Raw genomic sequence first — 25,537 nt, forward strand, 5'->3', positions numbered from 1 at the left:
AATAGGGCATTTACAACCCAAATACAACACTCAAATTGAAGGTGTTTGGAGCACTCTAGTAGTTTCTCCAGATTTCAAGATAATAGGGCATTTACAACCCTAATACAACACTCCAATTGAAGATGTTTGAAGCACTCTTGTAGTGTCTCTATACGGCAAGATAATAGGGCATTTACAACCCTAATACAACACTCCAATTGAACGTGTTTGGAGCACTCTTGTAGTGTCCCCAGATGGCGAGATAATAGGGCTTTTACAACCCTAATAAAACACTCCAATTGATGGTGTTCGGAGCACTCTAGTAGTGTCCCCAGAAGGCGAGATAATAGGACATTTACAACCCAAATACAACACTCCAATTGAAGGTGTTTCGAATACTCTTGTTATGTCTCGGCATGGCAAGATTATAAGGCATTTACAACCCTAATACAACACTCCTATTGAAGGTGTTTCGAGCACTCTAGTAGTGCCTCCAGATGGCAAGATAATAAGGCATTTACAACCCTAATACAATACTCGAATTGAAGGTGTTTGGAGTAATCTAGTAGTGTCTCCAGATGGCAAGATAATAGGACTTTTACAACCGTAATACAACACTACAATTGATGGTGTTTGGAGCACTATTGTGGTGTGACTTTATGGCAAGATTATAGGGCATTTACAACCCTATTACAACACTCCAATTGAACGTGTTTGGAGCACTTTAGTTGGGAATATAATAGAGAATTTACAACACTAATACAACACTCCAATTGATGGTGTTGGGAGCACTCTAGTAGTGTCTCCATATGGCAAGATAATAGGACATTTGCAACCCTAATAAAACACACTAGGTGAAGGTGTTTCGGGCACTCTAGTAGTGTATCCAGATGGCAAGATAATAGTGCATTTACAATCCTAATACAACACTCAAATTGAAGTTGTTTCGCGCACTCTTGTAGGGTCATTATATGGCAATATAATAGAGAATTTATAACCCTAATACAGCACTCCAATGGATGTGTGTTTGGAGCGCTCCTGTCGTGTCTCTATATGGCAAAATTGTAGGGCATTTGCAATCCAAATACAACAATCCAATTGAACGTGTTTTGAGCACTCTAATAGTGTCCCTATATGGCAAGAAAATAGGGCATTTACAACCCCAATACAACATTCGAATTGAAGATGTTTGGAGCACTCTTATAGTGTCTATATATGGCAAGAAAATAAGACATTTACAATCCTAATACAACACTCCAATTGAAGCTGATTCGGGCACTCTTGTAGCACCTATACGGCAAGATAATAGGGCTTTTACAGCCCTAGTACAGCACTCCAATTGAAGTTGTTAGGAGCACTCTAGTAGTGTCTTTAGAAGAAAAGATAATATGGCATTTACAACCCTAATACAACACTCAAATCGAAGGTGTTTGGAGCACTCTAGTAGTGTCTATAGATGACAAGATAATAGGGCATTTACAATGGAAATACAACACTCTAATTGTAGGTGTTTGGAGCACTCTAGTAGCGTCTCTACAAGGCAAGATAATAGGGCATTTACAACTCTAATACAACACTTCAATTGAAGGTGGTTGGAGCACTCTAGTAATGTCTCCAGATGACAAGATAATAGGGCATTTACAACCCTAATACAACACTCAAATTGAAGGTGTTTGGAGCACTCTAGTAGTGTCCCTATATGGCAAGATAATAGGGCTTTTACAACCCTAATACAGCACTCCAATTGATGGTGTTTGGACGCTCCAGTAATGTCTATATATTGCAAGATAATAGGGCATTTACAACCCTAATACAACACTCGAATTGAATGTGTTTGTAGCACTCTAGTAGTGTCCTTATATGGCAAGATAATAGGGTATTTAAAACCCTAATACAACACTCGAATTGAATGTGTTTGGAGAATTGTAGTAGTATCCTTATATGGCAAAATAATAGGCCATTTACAACCATAATACAACACTCTTCTTTTAGGTGTTTGGAGCACTCTAGTTGTGTCCCCATATGGCGAGATAATAGGGCATTTACAACCCTAATACAACACTCGAATTGAAGGTGTTTGGAGCACACTAGTAGTGTCCCTATATGGAAAGAAAATGGGGCATTTACAACCCTACTACAGCACTGTAATTGAAGATGTTTGGGGCTCTCTTGTAATGTCTCCAGTTGGCGATAATAAGGCATTTACAATTCTAATACAGCAATCCAATTGAAGGTGTTTTGAGCACTCCTTTAGTGTCCTTATATGGCAAGATAATATGGCATTTACAACCCTAATACAACACTACTTTTGTGTTTGGAGCACTCTGGTAATGTCCCCATATGGCGAGATAATAGGGCATTTACAACCCTAATACAACATTCGAATGGAAGGTGTTTGGAGAACTCTAGTAGTGTCCCTATATGGCCAGAAAATAGGGCATTTACAACCCTAATACAACACTCAAATTGAAGATGTTTGGGGGCACTCTTGTAGTGTCTCTATACGGCAAGATAATATAGTATTTACAACACTAATACGACACTCCAATTGATGGCGTTTGGAGTACTCTAGTAGTGTCTCCATATGGCAAGATAATAGGACATTTGCAACCCTAATACAACACTCCAATAAGGTGTTTGGGTTACTCTAGTAGTGTCTCGAGATGGCAAGATAATAAGGCATTTACAACCCTAATACAACACTCCAATTGAAGGTGTTTCGAGCACTCTAGTAGGGTCGTTATATGGCAAGATAATACGGAATTTACAACCCTAATACAACACTCCAATTGATGGTGTTTGGCGCGCTCTAGTAATGCCTCTATATTGCAAGATAATGGGGCATTTACAACCCTTATACAACACTTCAATTGAAGGTGTTTGGAGCATTCCAGTAGTATCTCCAGAATACAAGATAATAGGGCATTTACAACCCTAATACAACACTCCAATTGAAGGTGTTTGGAGCACTCTTCTCACGTCTCTATATGGCGAAATATAGAGCATTTTCAACCCTACTACAACACTCCAATTGAAGATGTTTGGGGCACTCTAGTAGTGTCTCCAGATGGCAAGATAATTGGGCATTTACAACCCTAATACAACAATCCAATTGAAGGTGTTTGGACCACTATAGTAGTGTCCTTATATGGCAAGATCATAGGGCATTTACAACCCTAATACAACACTCCAATTGATGGTGTTTGGAGCACTCTGGTAATGTCTCTATATGGCAAGATAATAGGACTTTTACAGCCCAAATTGAATACTCCAATTGAACGTGTATGGAGCACTCTAGTATTGTCTCTAGATAGAAATATAATAGGCCATTAACAACCCTAATACAACACTCCTTTTTTAGGTGTTTGGAGCACTCTAGTAGTGTCCTTATATGGCGAGATAATAAGGCATTTAAAATCCTAATACAACACTCAAATTGAATGTGTTTGGAGAACCCTAGTAGTGTCCCTATATGGCAAGAAAATAGGGCATTTACAACCCTAATACAACACTCCAATTGAAGATGTTTGGGGGCACTCTTGTAGTTGTTGTTCGTGCAATAATCTTTTTCGTCTATTTGACTAATTTGCAAAAACATGCAATTATTGAATTTTATGATTTCTTCTATTTTTGAATGATATGAAGGTTCAAGACAAATGGAAGTGCGTTATGGAATACTTGGAGTGAAGAAATCATGAAGACATTTATCAAGAATAAAAACTGTAAAATCAGAAACTTGGTAAAGTAAGTTTGAGGTTGTTTAAACAGGGATCAAACGTTGTAACATTTTAGGCCTGTCAGAAACGCTGAAGAAACAGATTGATTAAACTGAGAAACAACTTAAAACGTTATAACATTTTTTATAAACGTTATAACGTTTTAGGATTGTCAGAACTGCTGAAGCACAGCTGTACAGAATCAACTTGAAACGTTATAACGTTTTACCAAACGTTGTAACGTTTCAGGTATGTCAGAACGTTAAGTACAGCTGTATCAAATTCAAAATTCAAGATACAAACATTGTAACGTTTGTCAATAGTTACAACGATTTATTTATCAGCATTGTAACGTTTGACAAAAGTTGTAACGTTTTAATTAAATCTGAACTTCAGAAATTCCTGTTTTTTATCAAGATTTTACAGTGCAAAACGTTATAGAAACGTTATACAATTGTTGATAACGTTTTGATCGATTAGCTGAGCTGTCAGAAAATTGAAACCCTAAATCACATTTTGAACTAAAATGTTGGTAATGTTTTAGCTCATTTAGCTCATTTTTGAGCTGTTTCTATAAATAGGGCTTTGGGCTTTCTTCCCAAAGTATCTTAACCGACCCTAAACTTCTAAAAAGCAATTTTCTGAGAGCGTAGCTTACTCCATTGTTATAAAAGCTTAAAACTTCAAAATCTCTCAAACAACCTCAAACCCACTTCACTAATCTTGAGTTAGATTAGATTAGAGTGATCTATTTAGTGTTTCTCTTGAGTAGCTTGAACTAGGAGACCTTGTTCTCATCTCTTTGAGTTGGCCGATTGATTTCCCGCTTGGTGTGTAAGGGCTCAACGGTTCACAAGTTGTAATCATTTCGTATTGGGTAATAGAAAGGCCCACCCACAAGAGGTTGCAAAGCCCCGGAGACGTAGGCCTTTGTTTTTCCGAACTCCGTTAACATCCCGCGTGTCAAATTTCTCTAAACTCGTCTCTTTACTCTTAATTGCAATTATTTTCTGTTTTTAGAGCAATTAGTGGTGCAAACTAGTATAACAAAGTGGTATCAGAGCAAGTTACTCGAATTAAGACACACTTAATTGGAGTTAGATCAACTTGACAAATGGCACCCTATAGATCCGTGAAGGAACCCCTAATTTTTTGTAATACCACCAAAATTTTTATGCATTGGAAGAAAACCATGATTAATTACTTGAACATCCTTGAGGTATGGAATGTGGTTGAAAAAGGTTATACACCAACATTTACTACCGTTACTACCAATAGTACAACCGAAATTAAAATTGAGACTCCCGATTCCAAACAAACCAAGAAAGAAAATGATCTTGCAACCAATGTCATATTTAATTTGGTTAGTGAATCGGTAGCCTCACTCTTTGGTAGTGCCTCAAGTGCAAAAGAAATGTGGGATACTCTTGTAAACCAGTATGAGGGAAACACTCAAATTAAACGAAACAAGATAACCGGTTTAGAAGCCAAATTTGAAACCTTTAAGGTTGAAGATGGCGAAAGCATAGAGGATATGTATAATAGACTTATGCATATCCAAAATGAATTTACTGAATTGGGAGAACCGTTTGCTAACAATAAACTTGTAGGAAAGCTATTGAGGGTGATGCAAATGAGGGATAGATGGTCCGGATTGGTGAGTTCCCTTGAAGCAATCCAAGGCACACATGACTCATTTACACCGGATGACCTCTACGCACACTTCCGGAGCTTTGAAGAGAAACTACGACAATCCGGAGAGCTAAAACAAAACTCAAAGTCAAAGACCGTAACTTTTCAGGCACAAAACCGTAACTTTCCTACCTCCTCAAACACCCGTCTCTCAAATGATCAATTTATAAACAAAATTGATCATGAATCATCCAAAGATGTCCTCCTCTTATCCAAAATGTTCCAAGGGATGCTTGATTTTAAAAGAAAATACAACAAGGAACGAGAAGAGAAAAGCAAAAGGGTAATTTGTTTTGCTTGCCATAGAGAGGGGCATACTATCCAAACATGCTTCAAGCTATTTCCACAATTGAAGAATGCGGATGGTGAAGGGCAACAAGACCGAAAGCCAAGGAAAAAATATTATGGGTATAAAAAGAAGAAAGCCAAAGCAATGCAAGTCTTGTTTTTGGATAACGAGGCGGAGTAATCCGACACGGAATCGGAGAATGAAGAAGAGACCAACCTTACATTGATGGGAAGTTTAGATGAAGGTCCTTCAAAAATTGACATGGACTCGATTATTGCAAGCAAGAACATCACCGATGAGACTACCATCAACTTCCTCATGGAGCTTGCTAAATCAAAGAATGCCAAGAAGGGATGGAGTCAAAACCTCAACAAACTCCGCTAATGAGGTACATTCAATTCTTAATCTTGATGGTTATGAGACCGAACATGAATTTGTAAATGAGAATGAGGGTGGTGAAGAGTATAGTGGAACAATTGATGATACAAATTGGATAATCACCAATGAGGTCAACAATGACTTGTATACCAATCGGTTAAAAACCAATGATACAAGCACTTTCACCAATGAAATTCTAATGCAATCCAATGATGAATCTAGGTTGCAATCTCTCCTTGATGAGTCAAATAGAACCTTGGTTGAAAAGAAAGGTATTATTCAAAAATTAATTGCTAAAAATGACATGTTAGAATGTGAAGTTAGGAATTTAAGAACGTCGCACTTAGGTGAAATAGGCATTTTAAAAGTTAAAATTCAAACCTTAGAGACCGAAAATAGGGCATTGAGATCTCCTAATGAATTTTCAAATGTCACTACTCTAGATCCTTACTATGTGGATAACTTGATCAACAACCAATCTTATTGCAAAATGGATAGAATTGGTCTTGGATTTGAAAAGGGTAAATCCTCATTTGAATCCAACCACATACATGGCCCAAAAGAAAAAAGGGGACATACTCAAATTTCAAGCACTAAAAATTCTAAACTTAAGTTTAATTGTGAACAATACTCAACTTATCAATTTGTTACCAAAAAGGGCAAGACTCCCTTAAGAAAGGAGACACCCGAAGTAAAGCATTCTTATAACTCAAATTGAAATAAGATCAAAAGTCATCAAATTATGCATTTAGATACAAGTATAATAATAAAAACTACAAAAACAATTTTCAAAACAATAGTAGAAGCACATTTTCAAACAAAACTTATTTTAAAGGACCGGATGGATGGTTTTATGAACTTAAAAATAAAAACGCTTTACAAAACCAAACTCAAAGAAGGAGTTCGGTAAGAGATGTTCCCCAACATCATAACAAACCTAAAAGTATTTCATCTAGTGTCACACCTAGGTTTTGTGATACGAATAATAGGATTCGTGAGGTAAGAAGAAAATACCAAGTCACTTTCAAGCAAGGTTCTACTACTAAAAAACAATCAATTACATTGTGTAATTATTGTTGCAAAATTGGCTACACCTCTTTGGAATGTAGATTTAGGAATGCAAACAACAACCAAAATGTTGTTTGGTTTCCTAAAGCTAAACTAGCTTAGGTTCACACTTAATCTCCCCTAAATTATTATAATTGCCAAAAATTGAGGGGGAGATTAAAACAAGGTATATGTTAGTTACTAACTCAACAATAACTAATATATACTTTGTAGGTGTGTTTGATTACAAGTCAAAAGAAAAGTGCTTAGATCATTGATAGTGGATGCTCGCATCATATGACCGGTGATAAATCAATTTTTAAATTCTTGGAGCCATATGATGGAGGTACGGTTACCTTTGACAATAATAAAAAAAAGAGCTCTATTATTGGAATAAGCTCAATTGATAACCAACACTTGACCATATCCAATGTATACCTTGTTGATGGGTTAGACTACAACTTACTTAGTGTTAGTAAGTTATGTGACTCGGGATATTATGCTAAATTTGATATTAATGCTTGTCATATAGTTAGGTCTTCGGATGATGCTTTAATTTACTCGGATAAAAGAAAGAAAAATGTTTATTACTTGTATTTTACCCATTTTGATTCCGGTGAAACATGTCTAAGTGCCATATCAAGTGGATCTTGGCGATGGTATTGTAGATTAGGTCATGTTTCAATTGATACCATAAGGAAATTAGTTAAATTAGATCTTGTTTGTGGTTTACCAACACACAAACTAGAACTTGAAGGACTTTGCGATGCATGTGTTCAAGGTAAACAAACCAAAAGTAGTTTTAAATCCAAAAATATGGTCTCAACTGATCAACCATTGCAATTACTACACATGGATTTATTTGGACCAATTAGTGTACCTAGTTTGGCCAAAAATAAATATGCATATGTGATTGTAGATGATTATAGTCGCTTTACTTGGGTTTTGTTCCTACAACACAAGGATGAAGCAATTAGTAGCTTCATTGAATTTTGCAAACGTGTTGAAAATGAAAAGGGATCAAAAATCATTAGGATTAGAAGTGATCATGGGGGGAATTTGAAAATGCAAAATTTGATCAACTTTGCTCTAAAAGGATATATAAGCATGAGTATTTGGCTCCTCGCATACCTCAACAAAATGGGGTAGTTGAGAGGAAGAACCGAACCTTAGTTGAGCTTGCTCGAACCATGCTCAATGAATACTCTTGTAAAGCCTATAGAATTTACATTGCATCTCAAAAGGTTGTGATTGAATCCGTACATGTAAAATTTGATGAGGGTGCTAATCAAAAGGTCAAGAAAGGTATTGGAATTTGTAGGTATTGAAGTGCCAATACTTGACATGGATGAAGTCGAGGCAAGTACCAACATGATTGAAGATCAACCCGAGCAAACTCAACCCGACATGAATGCAACAAATGTTGAGACAAATCAAATAGTTGTGGATGCAACACATGTTGAGACGGATCCAATAGTTGATGGAATGCAAACCGAAGAGATACAACCTCCACGAATCGAGTACCAAATTCCCCAAGACCTAAGGGAGGTATCCTCTCATCCTCTTTCTAATGTAATTGGAGATCCTCGGGAAATGGTTAAAACAAGGTCCGAATTAAATCAAATGATTGGCCATTGTGCATTTGTATCTCATATTGAACCCAAGAATTTCAAAGATGCAAATGTAGACCCTAATTGGATTTGTGCCATGCAAGAAGAACTTGCTCAATTTGAAAGGAACAAAGTTTGGGAACTTGTACCTAAGCCAAATGATAGAATGATTATTGGAACCAAATGGGTCTTTAGAAATAAAAAGAATGAAGATGAAAATGTCATTCGTAACAAAGCTAGGTTGGTAGCTCAAGGGTACAAACAACAAGAGGGTATTGACTTTGAAAAACCTTTGCACCCGTGGCTCGTCTAGAATCCATTAGAATTTTAGCATATGCCTCAAACAAAAATTTCAAATTATTTCAAATGGATGTTAAAAGTGCATTCTTGAATAAATTCATAGATGAGGAAATATATGTTAATCAACCTCAAGGCTTTGTTGATCCGACATTTCCTAACCATGTGTATAGACTCACCAAAGCACTCTATGGACTCAAACAAGCTCTTAGGGCATGGTATGGTAGACTAAGTTTCTTTCTAATTGAAAATGAATTCATTAGAGGCAAAAATGATACAACTCTTTTCACCAAGAAAAGAGATGGATCACTTTTGGTGGTGCAAATCTATGTAGATGACATAATTTTTGGTTCACCTAATGCGGCACTTGCCGAGGAATTTTCTTCTCTTATGAGTAGTGAATTCGAGATGAGCATGATGGGTAAATTGAATTTCTTCTTGGGACTCCAAATCAAGCAACTAGTGGATGACACCTTCGTGAGCCAAACCAAGTATGCAAAGGAGTTAATCAAGAAGTTTGAGATGACCGAGAGCAATACAAGCAAGACACCTATGGCAACAAATACAAATCTTGACTCGGATCTGAATGGCACATCGGTGAACATCACTCGATACCAAGCTATGATAGGTAGCATACTCTATTTAACCGCTAGTAGACCCGATATAATGTTTGCAGTATGTCTATGTGCTAGATATCAAGCAAATCCCAAAGAATTGCACCTCTCCGTGTAAAAAGTCTATGTTTAAAATTCAGAAAAAAATATTTTTTATAAATATTAAATAGTTTGGTGGTTTAACTTCCAACTTTTACGTTGCAGAAATTAAAATAAGAAACACCAAACTTTATGTATGCAGTTAACTTCATTTTCGGACTGAACTCCAAATACTTTGTCCTCTTTTCACAACTTCACTATGCATGAGCAACATCCCGTTTTGGGCTTCGGCCTATATAATTAATGATGTTGCCAATCCGGCCTTTTTATCATTCAATTTGTTTATATAACTAGTAACTACAAAACTTTTTCATTGATTTTGTTTTTTATTGTACATATGGATGTCGGATAGGACTGAAAATGGAGCCGGATAATTCGTTCTGAATCCGAGCAAGATTCGTATCTGGATTAAATGGATTCGGATAATTTCGGATCTGAATACAGATAATCCCTGTGTATGCATAATTGTTCCGGATATGAATAAAATCAGTGAAATCTAAACATGCTCCCGCATGATCCGATTCATTTCAGTTTGGTATGGAAAAACTTCATATATTGTAGTGCTGGTTTATTTACTCTACTGTTGTGGGACAATATTGTTGTATTTTGATCCAGACCCATTCTCACTCTTCTTTTCCTTAATCCTGCTCTTTTTTCACCTTTTCTCTTTCATGCGCTACTTGTCCCATCGCTCTTCTCTCTCCCATCCAAGCACCAACTTTGCTTTCTTAGGTTTTCCCTCCCCTCCTCTTGTACACTTCCTCTTTCTTAAAAAAAAGGGTTTCGCTTGGTCGGAGTGTTGAAATTAGTGGGAAAAAAGAAGGGGCTTCGCCAGTCTCAAAATCCGCTCGCGTCTCTCCGCTTTGCTGATATGTTGTCACTCAAAACACTGTGAAATGGAGCAAATTTCGAGTAAATTATTGCGTACTCTCTTGTCTACTGGATTTCTTTTTCTAATTGAAGTTAATGGGAAGTGATCGGGGTTGAATGAAATAAAATTGTTGAAAAATTGTGCTCGTTGCTAGTTGATGTATACTTTTTATTGGTTGTGAAAATTTGGTATCGATTTGTGGTGTTGCTCATCCATTGTTGACATGTAGATGGACTGATGGAGCATGTTGTACCAATTTTGTTAAAAAGAAGGGGAAAGAACAGGTTTGATTTAAGCACAGTTACACACACAATGAAGTAGCAATGAAGGTTATATTCTTCGATTTGACTAAGATTGTTAGGCCAACATAGATCATCTCTAATTCTCTTCGGTTTATATATAATATGTAAATTTATATAATGAACCACCAGTTTTAGTAAAATAGCATTTTATATTGTATCCTTATTTTATGTTCCACTTTTTGGGCATTCTCCATTTAGCATATATAACTATTACTTGAATTTTATAAAGATGTGCAAGTAAATTTTAAGTACAAGTTATGTATCAGTTGTAGATACAATACTTTGATACTTAAATAGAAAAAAAGATTATTCACAGTTGAATTTTACAAGGATCAAGTAAATTTATAAGGATGCACAAGTAAATTTTATGTACTAGTTGTAGGTACAGTACTTCATAGTTGCTGATATTTATCTATAGTTCTATACTAATTTCTATTATTTTGTAGCTAAAAATATGAGATATCCAAGAGGATACACACCCCACACCTCCTCTCCCCCAAAATTTCAAGGTTTTCAAATTAATATTTCCAAGGAATAGTTAATTAGATGCAATTTTCTTTGGGTGACAGTTGACAGCGCTGCATTAATACTTAAAGATTTGGGCTTAGGAAAAGTTCCAAAAAAAGTGAATCTTACCTCTCCATATCAAAATGGGTGTTGCAACAATTGGATAGAGTGGAGGAGTGTCGGATTCGATCTGAACTCGATAGAATTCCGCCTACGCATCAAGTTAAGGGTACACATTAGGAGGTTAGCGGCGAACAAGGAAGCCAAATGGAAGCAAAGATCAAGGGTTACATGGCTAAAACTAGGGGACAAAAACACCAAGTTTTTCCATGCGGTGGCCAATGGCTGTAAAATAACAATAATATTGTTTCACTATCAGCAGAGGATTCACCAACAACTGCTACCAGTGCGACACCACAATAGCTAACACAGTACATTTTCAATCACTTTAAAGGTATAATGGGCTCCCCGGCACCTCAACCCAGACCCTTCGATCTTTCCGGAAAAATTGGCCAGTCATTCCAAGACGATCTGAAAATTATGGATAATCTAATTACGGAGGAAGAGATTCGACGAGCTTTGCAAGCTATGCCGCGAGGAAAGGCGAGTGGCCCGGACGAGCTTCCGATAGAATTTTATCAGACTTTCTGGGAAATAGTAAAAGGAGATATAATTGATTTGATACAACACTTTTTCCAAAATAATGCTTCAACATTAAAGCATCTAAATCGAGCCACGGTGACCTTGCTGCCAAAGAAGCAACACCCGCAAAGAATTTCGGACTATCAACCAATTAGTGTGATAAACACAATTGCAAAACTGGTTCTGAAAGTCCTGGCTGACAGGCTTCAGCCGCACTTAAAAAATTTACTCTTACCTAACCATACGGCTTTTGTAAAGGGCATATCGCTTATGGAATCCTTTCTATCGGCAAGGGAATTACTGAATTACTGCTCCAAAAACAAATTACCGACGGTGTTATACAAGGTGGATTTCGAAAAAGCGTTTGGCACGGTTAATTGGTGTTTCCTGATAAATGTCCTGGTAGAACGAGGTTTCCCACTAAGGTGGTTAGCTGCACTGCTGAATCTTCTGCTCTCCTCCTCTTCGGCAATCAAGGTCAACGGGGAGCTCACAAGATACTTCCCGCACAAGAGAGGTCTCCGTCAAAGGGACCCTCTATCACCGCTTCTTTTCATTCTGGTCGCTGACTCACTAACCAGATTTGTGAAGAATGCGGACGCTTTGATGGCAAACCATGCGGGACTAACACCGAAAGTTATTCAATACGCGGATGATACTCTCATCATCAGTGAGGCACACCCGACCACTTTAAAGGTAATATCAAGTACCTTGAGAATTTATACGGAACTTTCAGGTCTGCGGCTGAATCAGAGAAAATTGACCTTCGTCCCGATTGAGGTTCCGGCTACATGCATCCAGGCAATAGGCCAGATTCTATCAGCAGAATTAGCTCAATTGCCAATTACCTACTTGGGACTGCCACTGGCGGTGAAAAGGATAAGCAAAATACATTATCAGAATATGCTCTCATCCATTCAGAATAGGTTGGAAAGCTGGTCTTCCAGCTCGCTATCCTATAGTGGGAGGATCATTCTCGTTAAGTCAGTATTATCAGCCTTACCGCTATACTATATGCAAGCCTTGAAAATCCCGGCAGGGGTCATAAAGCACATAGACAGATTGAGAAGAAACTTCCTTTGGAAAGGAAATGAATCATGTAAAGGGATCAACTGTTTAGTTAATTGGGAAACAATATGCTCTTTGAAAGAAAATGGGGGATTGGGGATTATAGATTTGGCAAGGCAAAATGACGCATTACTGACCAAATGGCTGTGGGAAATTGACACTAAACCAGATGGTCTTTGGGCAACAACACTGCGGAGGTTGTATGGCATACGACAAGCAGCAGAGTGCCACTCGGACATATCTCCATTTCTTGGGTCTCTGGATGCACTTTTGCCATTCTACACATGCTCCATCAAACAGGATAATGGGATACAATGGCAGTGGTCAGCCTCGAAAGCTTTCTCGTGCGCATCTGCGTACAAAGCCATCATCGTGGAGTCATAGCTGATAACCAGGAATTTATATGGAAACTACGAGTCCCAACGAAGGTAAGAATGTTCATTTGGCTAATGTTGGAAAATAAAATTTTGACCCAACAAGTGCTCATAAGAAGAGGATGCATGGTTCCGACGGGTTGCTATTTGTGCAATTCGAATGAAACGGAGTCAACAGAACACATCATGTGGTCTTGCTCATACATGGGGGCTTTTTGGAGAGGTTTATTTGCGCAATACAATATGCAGATACAAACCGGAGGAGCATTGAAAGATAAATGGGATATGGTGCAAAAAGGGTCTGCCAAAGATCTGAGAGATCATCTGAACAGAATCTGGTCGGCGGGCGCTTGGGCACTTTGGCGTGAAAGGAATAGGGGACTATTCACAGATAAGAGGAAGCTAGTCAGTATTTTAATTAATGATACCGCATCGGAAATATGTTTTTGGGCACAAGAAAGATAAGGCAACACAAGGTGGGTACAGAAGGAATCAGGGTACAGGTGTCAATCATGCGAGGGAATATTGAGCTCTGTTAGCGGCAATTTTTGCAATCTAATATATTAAATTGTTAGTTAGTGAGCTAGTTAGCTAGTTAGTTTATTTGCTTGTTTCAAGGTTGTAAATATACTTTTTCAAAAACTTTTTTAGTATCAATATATCTGTTGGCGGCACTTCGCCGCCAGCCATCAAAAAAAATACTTAAAGATATAAGCTGGTCTTTTTAGTCAGTGTTGTAAATAACGGTATGGGGTTATTGGACGGATATGGTACCGTCAAAAGATTAATCGGAAATAATCTGTCATAATAAAAAGTAATCGACTGATTAATTGAAAAAAATCCATAACAGTTTAATTACTATCAACAACTAATCAGCCGATTAATCAGCCTAAACGAATGTTTTTTACAACACTGTTTCCAGCTTTGTATATGAATTATGAAGCATCAGCTCTTTGGTCTTTCTTTAATCCGGCTGTACCTTTATGGGCCGAACTGTCATGCGTTGTAACTACCGGGCTTTACGTTTCCGTTTTCGATAAAAGAATTAAAATGAGGGCTTTACTTTGGTAAAACTTACATGCCCTCGGCAGTTTAGAATTTGTATCCTCTGCATTAACTCAAAGGAGAATCTTTTGAGTTAATGAATTTTAACTATTCGATCTGTTTCAAGATTTATACGGACTAGATCCGCACTAATATTGAAGGACTTCCTAAGTTATAAGTAGAGGTCGGATTGGCTCCGTTTAAAATCAGACGGTTGAAATTCATCAACTCAAAAGATTCTCTTTTGAGTTAATGCAAAGAATATGCATTTGGCAGTTTATCCATCCCTCATTTAAATGACACCTAATGTTTCGAATGCGTATCCTCTGCATTAACTCAAATGGGAATCTTTGGTGAATATCTAATTTTAAATGGAGCTAATCTGGCACCTGTCTATAACATAAGGGTCTTTCAATATTTGTGTGGATCTAGTCTTTACAAATTTTAAAATAGATTGGATGATTGAGATTCATTAACTCAAAAGATATCATTTTGAGTTAATGCAGAGGATACGAATTCTAATGTTTCCGTGTCCCCCCAATATACTGAGATGCAATTTAATCTCAGTTGGACCAAACTCAATCCAATGCCAATTTAAACTATAAGAAGTCTACTTTAAGATTTGTGCCAAGCTAAAAGAACGATTTAGATTTATCACTTGCATACGGATTCCTTTTTTAATCTCAGTATGTTCATAACAAATTTTAATCTAATCTCACATCCAATTTAGAACAATCAAATTCAATATATGTACGACATTCAATATTCAAATTAAAAATTACCCTTATTCATTAGGAAATTGAGGTAATAAAGTCGTTTTTGCTTGAAATAATCTTGGTATGAAATATTAATGGTCGGGACCAAGTACGAGGATCTTTCTTCCCTAGTTGTATTATAATATTCGTCAGACTTTCAAATAAACCTTTTAGTATTGCCAAGTGCCCCACAGTTTTCTCTCATTCGTTTAGACTATTTATCTAGATCTCAGACAACCACGGTGAGAAGCCTAACAAAAGCAACTAAATTAGGTCATATTTGGTTGTGGAGTAAGTAGTGAAGTAAATTCTCTACTCCACATTTAAGGAGTCAAACGAGAAGTAAATTGAAATGAGTAAAATGGAGTAACATTTGAGTTAATTCTGATTAAGTTACTTCACCTGTGGAACCCACAATTAGAGTAACACAATGTTATAATTTTCTCTCTCTTCATGAGCTTACTCTATCAAACTCCAATCAACATCTAACCAATTATTTTAATCTATCTTAGCTTGAAGTAAAAAATTTAATCCGAATTAACTTTACTCCACAACCAAGACCTTAATGTTTGGAACCTTAATGTTTGGGAGCCATAAGAAATATCTCAACAATTTGCAAAAACAGTCTCAATATTTCTCATATTTACGATGAACCCCTGCTTTAGATTTGGGGCGTTTAATTTATCAGCGCTATGTGCATTACGTACAAAATTAATCTGCATCCATTACAATATGAAAATAGAAACCTAGATAATGAATTAAAATTCAGATTCTCGATTCTCCTCCAATCAACTATGCTTTTTTTTCCTAAACAGAGCAATGAATAAAAAGTTAAAGTGTTGTTAAGAAAAATACAATAACAGCCAAAAAAAAAAAAAATCAGAAGTAAGCTAAGAGATTTCTCTAATTTCCAAATTTTCGGGTGTGCGTGCCTCTTCTGGTATCCGTTGCAAATCCCTTGGTGGTGTAGTCAACGTACTAGGCGATCCCTGCCATGATCCTTGTAATGGCGAGATGGCTCTTGGACTCGGACTCATATCCGGAGTCTTAGCAAATGGTGAGCCAAGACATGAACCAAAACTAAACTGTCTTCGCTCTGATGAGCTGGACTGCAACAGATGTCGCCAAGGCGGTGAAATCGACACCAATCCCAACTTCACCTTCTCTGGCTGAGGGTGTGCCCGGCACATGGGACACGATGACCGTGTGCTCAACCACATGTCAATGCAAGTGACATGGAAGTAGTGCTTACAGACTGATTAAACTCTAACCATCTCCCCCTCTTCTAGCTCACCAAGACATACTGCACATTCCACGGCTGAAACATTCTCTTTGTGTTCGTGCCCTTCCTTGCGGCACCTCCTCTTGATCGGTTGATAGGGAAAGGTAGGAAGCAAGGAAATATTTTCAAGGTCCAAACCTAGATTCTGCGACTGACGTGTGTTGTCCGCATCAGGAGCAGTTACAGGAGAAGCAAGAGGAGATGGCAGGCGTTCATGCCGGTTAGTTAACACTGACTTAATATAGTAAAATGCGAAGAAAAGAGCTAATCCAACAAACGAAGCGATCCCGACATACGCAAGGACACTGGATACGCCGTTTGAAGAGCCTTCTGTGTCATCAGGACTTGGGCCATTGCCACTTGACATATTGTGAATTTGGATTCCTAACCATTTTTGCTTGATGCATGTGGAATACGGATATATATCCAACAGTACCGTGCAAAATGTTGCTTGTACTGGGTTTAATTCTCCTTATTGATATTATTAAATGACAACGTATTTTCATATCATGTCAAGAAGAATATATATATTTATTTCTTCCACTGTACTTATATTATTATATTTTCTTTGGTCTGGAAGTAGCCGTAGATTGCAAGCGGAAGACATTAGTTCTTCTATACGTATTATAGATTACTTCAGAAATACAATATTAGGTGGATCAAATCAACGTGTCATTGGTCTAGATGTCTTCACCCTATGGGGAATCAAGCAATATCACAGGGTTAGATACTTCTATTACAAAGACCAATTAACCATGAAATATGACCGATTAAACGAATTGTCAGTTCATGCAACAGGTAACTTCTTTGATTTCTTCTCTGGAAATGTCCATAGACTGGCAAAAATAATATTCAATTAATATTAAAATCGAATAACAAATGAATTTCAAAAATTAGGAAGGACATTTTTTTTTGTTCCTGTTGATATTTTCCTTCTCCCACGAGTTCGGATCCCAACTCCCATTTTGAGTTTGGAGCCGGGCCGCCCGATCAGTTTTGATACAAACTTCTTTGTTTTAAGGTTAGAGGCCTAAGTGCCCCGTAACGATTATATTATTAGAAAAAAAAGAATTTAAATAATCTAGAGTTTCCAAATATACAGTTTCGATAACGATTATATCACTAGATTGACTCGGATTCTGAATTTCTGATTGAATGGTCAGAATCCAAACTCAAAATGTGTGTGTGTGTTTTGGGCTCAAGTCAGGATATCCTTCCACACTCTTTTCTTGAAAAATCAAGATTCCAAATTTCGTTTCTTTCAAAATTAATTGTTAAGTTCAAATTACCAGTAACCAAAACCGAAAACTGTAGGGTGCAAAGTGTAATCTCATAACTAATAGTAACTAGCTAGTGGGTGACAATAGTTTCAACTGCCAAGCTAAGAATGTTACTGGCATAGAAAATATACTTGTTAGTAATATATCACAGATAACAGCAGAAAATGCAAATAACAACATTAATTCCAGAAAGAGATTGCACAATGAAAACTACAATGTTATTAGAAACGACCAATGCCTACATATTATTGAATAATGATGTACAGAAAGCAAACTGTTAGGATAATAAACATAGGTAACATGAACTAAAATAAAAGCTTTAACATGCATCAGGAGCTGCTATTTACATCCTTCGTAAAAAGATAGGCTGATGGTGTGATTCATTGCACAATAATTCTCTCAGAAGCAGAGAAAAGCAATCATGCATCATCAGGATCACTACCGCCGACTTGAGAGTCATGAGTTGCCCAGTACTGGCTCCCATCTGGCCCGTACACTTTAAACCTACTCCATAGTTACATTAATAAGAGATAATCATCCAATGGAACAATAGATGATCCTCAGAATCCTTTTTCCAAACTACTTTGCTCGAATTTAATTAAATATTGAGAAAACCTACCTCTCAAGAATAAATTTCCCTTCTTTGTACTTCTGGCTCTTCTCATGAGCAGCTATCTGTTATTTTAAAATATACTTATTACCTTTTTACAGTCAATCCCATGAAATATTTAAGTTTTAGTAAAACAAAATTAAGAGAAAAACATAGCTGATGGTCTTACATATTTCCATCCAACAAGGGATCCACAGCCAACACAGAAAATGTCACAAACAGTGTGCATTCCAGTCGTCATCATCCTGTCCTCTTTTACCCCAGGAGTGACATTCACACTGCCGACTCAAAAAGAATCGAGGAAACAAATAACAGTTAATGGTTGGAATAATTGCTTCCAACCAAACACCAATTAAACAATCAACAAGACTTCATATCCTATGGAAGTTCTAAATATACTGGCTAGGTAACCCAGACCAAGTACAATACCTACAATATGCCATTGGTTTTCTGCATATAGAAAATATCACATGAGACACTAGACAAAACCTCATAAAATTAAGGTGTTTAATAGACTGTAGTATACATATATAGGAGTAGAAGAAGCAACACCAATCATTGGTAGAAAGATGAATCAATTATTGCAGGATTAAGAGAACATGGTGATTGATGAAGAAAGGAGGCACTTACACCCTGTTGTAGAGATAAGCCTTTCCATGCCTGCAATGGAAGCTCTGATCCCAAAATACAACAAAATAGGAAGGTTATAGTGTGTTTTGCACATCAAGCATCTCACTATGCTCCGAGTAATCAGAGAACAAAATATGTTGAAATAGTAAACTTAAAATATCTCAATCAAATCTTAACATGCAAACTTAAAATTTCTAAATGAGGCTCTCAGTACATAATAATGATCCAAATTGCAGATTTAAGAAGAATTTTTACCAAACTCAATAGTAAAAAAGAAAATACTATTTAACTTGAGAAGTCCGGGAGTATGATTTGATCTTTAACCTTGCTTATCACAGTAATCCTAAAAGGGCACACTTTGTTTTACTGGGATAAATTTGTGTTCAGCTAGTAGCACCATTTTCAACAGAAAAGAAAATCAAGATTACATTCTGGTTAGAAGTCTGACACCCCAGCTTCGATTCTCAAACAAAGTGAATTCCAAGAAAATTATTTTGGTTGATTCTTTAAGGATGCAACACAAGAGATTAAAATGTTGTCACAATTATGATTGCAAAACACTCTCAGGGTTTAATGGACGTGCAAAATGGACGAATTTCCAATAATGGGTGTCGATTGAAGAGGAATAAGAAAAGGAGAAACCTTGGAGATGACGTCATTAACAAGAGCAAAATGGGTACCACAGTGCTTGCAGCTGTATTTCTTCCCTTCTAATTCTATCAGAAACAATTTCCCCATCTTCTCACTTGTCACTCTAATTCCCAATCCCCCTTCCAAAATTCTCCCCTTTCCCTCTATCAATTGAGTGACAGATCGATCTCCCACCCAATTCTCACTGTGATAGATAGATCCCCCTTTTCCAATTGTATCAATGAAGATCAATCAGTTGATGGATCGATCGTTTGGTGCTCCGATTGAGTGGTTGTTCTCTTCGGGAGTGCCCCTTTACGATGCTTTCTCTCACCTTTCTTTCAAACTGAGCCACCACTGCCAGCGCCTCAAATACCAAGTAAATAAAAGTTCTCAAATACCAAGTAAATACAAGCACGATATCTCCCCTTTCCGTCCAGGATTAGATAATCAAATACCAAGTAAATAGCAGTTCTAAATTTAGATGGACCTGGTCTATTGTTCTGATCAAGAGATGGTAATGGATATCTCGTATCCCATTAATCCGATCCATACCCATATCCCAGTTCGGGTGGCAATGGATAACTCCCCCAAGTCTCAACCCAACTTATCTAACAGTAAAATTATAGTTTAATGGGTCAAAATATCAAATCATGATTTAGTATTTTTTTTTTATCAGTAGCAGATCGGATCGATATTAGATTCAATGAATCATATGTCATTATTAGATTCTTGGCCAAACTTCTCATATGAATGTATGATTGATACGACCCGATATTTTTAAAAATACCATTTTATTAAAATTAATAAACCAAAACATCAGTTTTGGCTGGAATTATTAAATTTCGCATGGCCGCTGCGAGGGAAAGCGGCCAGCTAGAACCGGGCCGCTGCAAGGGGAAGTGGGCACTTTTTTGGGCCGCTTCTGGGCCCAGTGGCCACCTTGATTTTGCATTTTTTTTTTTTTTTTTTTTTTGGAAAACAGAATTTTTTTGTATTAAAATATTAAAAATGTTGAATATATTTCTTTGAAAATAGATGAAATACAATATAATTTGATTTATTAGAAAGACTGCAACAAATAACCCGGATCAATATTTTTCAGATCAGATTTTTTGCGACTGTAAGAAAAATTAATATATTTCTTTATGTGTTATTCGAAAAAATAAAAATAATTAGATTCTGAGTTATTGATCCCGGTTCAAAAGTCACTTCTAGGTAATACAGAAAATATTGTGACATTTCTAGGTTTTAAGACATTTGATGAACAGTAAAACTTGCATCAAATTCTATCATTTTCATGTGCATCATATAAATATAGTATAGATCACATTTTAAAGGGTGTATTTTGATGTATTGTCAACTAATCTCCCATCCTTTTTTATTAATAAAATATCGAGAAATACATTTTTAATTCAAGATGAAATTTGAACCTTAAGAATGAACTGCACCTTTTTTTTTTTCTTTTTTGGAAAACAGAATTTTTTTTTTGTATTAAAATATTAGAAATGTTGAATATATTTCTTTGAAAATAGATGAAATACAATATAATTTGATTTATTAGAAAGACTGCAACAAATAACCCGGATCAATATTTTTCAGATCGGATTTTTTGCGGCTATAAGAAAAATTAATATATTTCTTTATGTGTTATTGGAAAAAAATAAAAATAATTAGATTATGAGTTATTGATCCCGGTTCAAAAGTCACTTCTAGGTAATCCAGAAAATATTGTGACCTTTCTAGTATATTTAATTTATAAAAAGTTGTATCTATTTTGAAAAACAATAATTAAATAAAATAAAGATTTTGATTTTTTTCAAAAATAGATACAACTTTTTATAAATTAAATGTACTGGAAGGATCACAATATTTTCTGGATTACCTAGAAGTGACTTTTGAACCGGGATCAATAACTCAGAATCTAAGTATTTTTATTATTTTCCAATAACACATAAAGAAATATATTAATTTTTCTTACAGCCGCGAAAAATCCGGCCTGAAAAATATTGATCCGGGTTATTTGTTGCAGTCTTTCTAATAAATCAAATTATATTGTATTTCATCTATTTTCAAATAAATATATTCAACATTTCTAATATTTTAATAAAAAAAAATTCTGTTTTCCAAAAAAAAAAAAAAAAAAAAAAATGCAAAATCAAGGTGGCCGCTGGGCCCCAAAGCGACCCAAAAAAGTGCCCGCTTCCCCTTGCAGCGGCCCGGTTCTAGCTAGCCGCTTCCCCTCGCAGCGGCCACGCGAAATTTAATAATTCCAGCCAAAACTGGTGTTTTGGTTTATTAATTTTAATAAAATGGTATTTTTAAAAATATCGGTGATACGACAGAGAACATTCTTTATGTTTATAATTCTTATATTTTATTCTTGATTTGTGAGTGCTTTTGGATCGAGCAAGAATTAGTGTAAAAATAGAGATTTTTGAATTAGTGGTTGAGAATGGTGCTAATCCGAATGGTCAGAAAATAGCACTAACTTTGGACTATTCGGGTTAGTAAAAATATCGTTTGGATTGTATGTTTAGAATAGCGATCGAGAGAATAAATAAAATAGTGATTAATCTAATCTAATATTTAAACTAATATTATATTACATTTAATATCTAAACTAATATTTTATTTCATTTAATATTTAGACTAATATTATATTACATTTAAACTAATATTTTTAATACTAATCGAATATTTTATTTAATACTAATCTATTTAAATATTATATTATATTTATTTATTGCTAATTTAATATTTTATTTAATACTAATCTAATATTTGAACTAATATTATATTACATTTATCATTTAAATTAATATTATATTATATTTAATCTAATATTTTATTTAATAATAAACTAAAATTTAAAGTAATATTATATTACATTTAATATTTAAATTAATATTATATTAAATTCAAATTTAAAGTAATATGATATTTTATATTTTATTTATATTAATATTTAAAGTAATATTATATTTTATATTTTATTTAATACTAATCTAATATTTAAAGTAATATTATACTAAATTTAATATTTAAACTAATATTATATTATATTTTATAATATTTTCTTTAATAATAATTTAATTTTATGAGATATTATATTTATTTAATACTAATCTAATATTTAAACTAATATTATATTACATTAAATATTTAAATTAATATTATATTATATTTAATATAATATTTTATTTAATATTAATCTAATTTTATATTATAGTTATTTAATACTAATTTAATATTTAAATTAATATTATATTACATTTCACATTTAAACTAATATTATATTACATTTAATCTAACATTTTATTTAATATTATATTTATTTAATACTAATCTACATTTTAAAATAATATTATATTTAATTTAATATTTAAACTAATAGTTTATTTAATACTAATCTAATATAATATAATATTATATTTAATACTAATCAGATGTTTTATTTAATATTAATTTAATATTTAAACTAACTCTAATTGAGATGAATCAAATATTTTATTAATATCACTAACTCCACAAGCTCTATTCTTGCTAACCCAATATTTTCATGGGTTCGTAGAATAGAGCTATTCTTGAGCTAACCCAAATTGCTAATTTATATTTGGATCAACAAGAATTGAGAATAGTAGAGCTAATCCAAGATTTAGCTCTATTCTTGGTTGATCCAAACGCAACCTTTAATTTTGTTTGGGGTGGTATGGTAACAAGTATAAGAAATTAATTTGGTGATTTAGTACTTGGTGAATGTATATTCATTGTCTTAGCACTGCTATACATTTATTTTTGTCCAAAGTTGTCTAAAGTTGTTCACGCTTTATATATATATATATATATATATATATATATATATATATATATTTGCATATAATTGGTACATAGTTTTTTTTTTTTTTTTTTTCTTTTTTCAAGACTGCTGGGCTGGATGTTACTCTCTGTAACGTCCTGACTTTTTTTTAAGCTAGCATCAGCCGTGATATTTCATAACGTTCAGAACTATTACATAATTAGTTGGTTAATTACAATTTGTTAATCTGGACATTATGATTTATAACATTCTCTGAACGTCATATATCATCACGTTTTTCTTATATATTGAATTTCAGCAAAATTCTTCTCAATTGTCGATGTTTTTTTTTATTTAGAAAGCTCATAATTGTACCCCAAATAAAATACCCACGTGCGTCCCCCAGCCTTCTAGAATGTCGGTGACAAACCGAGCATGTTTTACTTTATACAGTGCAATAACAGTACGAATCTTTCTTTATTGTATAGCCTTTCGCTGTATGAAGCGAAAAATACTATGTTCAAAAAGTTAACAAAAGTAACGCCAATTGCAGCGAAACAATCGTATAATTTAAACATGTAAACGAAAGCATTTAATCAACTACGTTCTAGTGTTTAACTTTCATTGTAAATGAGTTAAATTTTAATTTTTTAAAAAAAAAGACGAATCCCCGAATTCGTCCCCGAGCACAAATTTTTCTTAAACATTATAGAATGTTGACAGCTCTAAATTTCAACCAATCCCCGAACGCGTCCCCGAGCACAAACTAACAGCTCTAAATTTGTACCAATCCCCGAGCGCATCCTCCAGCACAAATTTTTTCCATACATTCTAAAATGATTACAACTCTGAATTTCTAAGCATGCAAACATTTATTAAATAACAATAAAAATAGTACTTCGAAACAATCATTCTTACCAAACTCATAAATTATTTTAAGTTGTCAAAATTACAACTTTTCCCAACAATGATAATTTCTAAACATGCAAACCTCTATTAAATAACAATAAAGCTATTACCTTGAAACAATCATTCTTATCAGATTCATCAATTATTTTAAGTTGTCAAAATTACAACTTTTCACAATAATGACAATTTGTAACCAAGCAAACCTCTATTAAATAACAATGAAACTGCTACTTTGAATGCTTCGAGAACATATTAAAAAAAATTATCACATAAACAATGTAAATCTAGCTCATTATCCACCATGTGTAAATAATTAACTATAACAATTTAGAAACATTAAAAGCTAAACTACATAACATTGAAAGCTAACTCATAATTTCCGTATTTAGACCATTTACTATAACAAATTAGAAGCATTGAAAGCTAATGTAAATACCATTAAAAGTTAACTAATACTCCCCCTTTTTAAACCATTAACTATAACAAATTAGAAGCATTCAAAGCTAACGTACAAACCATATAAATCTATTCACTTCATAATTTAAACATCAATTAATAAACAAAAGTAAGGAATAAAAGTATTCAGTAAAAAATGCTCAAACTTACTATACTGTAAGATTTGAAACATCGATCAACGATGGAAAGCACGAAGAGGAAGAAAATAGAGAGAGAAAAAACGAAATAAAACAGAAACAAAATGGAACTTCAAAATGAAAACTCTTTTTTTAGTTATTAAATATCAAAAACAGTTAATTTTCATCATTAAAATGTATGCTTATCATTAAAATTAGAACCAATACCCGAGCTAGTCCCCAAACTAATCATTATAACTTGTACTTTAAAGTACTTATTACTAGTTTAACTAGTTAAAGTACTTAAGTAGTTAGCAAATGATTAGAGGACCATTAACAAGCTGGGGGACTAGCTCGGGGATTGATGATTACAACTGCTCCTAACAAACTGTCCACGAAATTAAAACACAGTACAAAAGCATGCAAAGCTAATGTTTAAAACAATCAAATTAAAACAGCAATGTGTTAAAATAGCGATGCGTTAATTAATGATAAATTAATAAATTACCATTATTAGCAGACAGTTAAACCAATTCAGGAA

The 25,537-nt window shown here is 34.6% G+C and overlaps 1 protein-coding gene across 1 annotated transcript; it reads right to left on the minus strand.

Annotated features, from left to right (window-relative positions):
- Nucleotides 1-18,068: 18,068 nt before the first annotated feature.
- On the minus strand, nt 18,069-20,094 carry LOC144571560 (protein yippee-like). The gene is made up of 5 exons (XM_078320895.1): nt 19,729-20,094; nt 19,087-19,130; nt 18,626-18,734; nt 18,466-18,521; nt 18,069-18,350 (listed from the first exon to the last, which is right to left on the minus strand). The coding sequence occupies exons 1-5, from the start codon at nt 19,822-19,824 to the stop codon at nt 18,266-18,268; spliced, it is 390 nt and encodes a 129-aa protein (XP_078177021.1). The 5' UTR covers nt 19,825-20,094; the 3' UTR covers nt 18,069-18,265.
- Nucleotides 20,095-25,537: the final 5,443 nt, after the last annotated feature.

Source organism: Carex rostrata, chromosome 19, assembly GCF_964058835.1.
Source record: "Carex rostrata chromosome 19, lpCarRost1.2, whole genome shotgun sequence".
In the NCBI taxonomy this organism is placed as follows: domain Eukaryota; kingdom Viridiplantae; phylum Streptophyta; class Magnoliopsida; order Poales; family Cyperaceae; genus Carex; species Carex rostrata.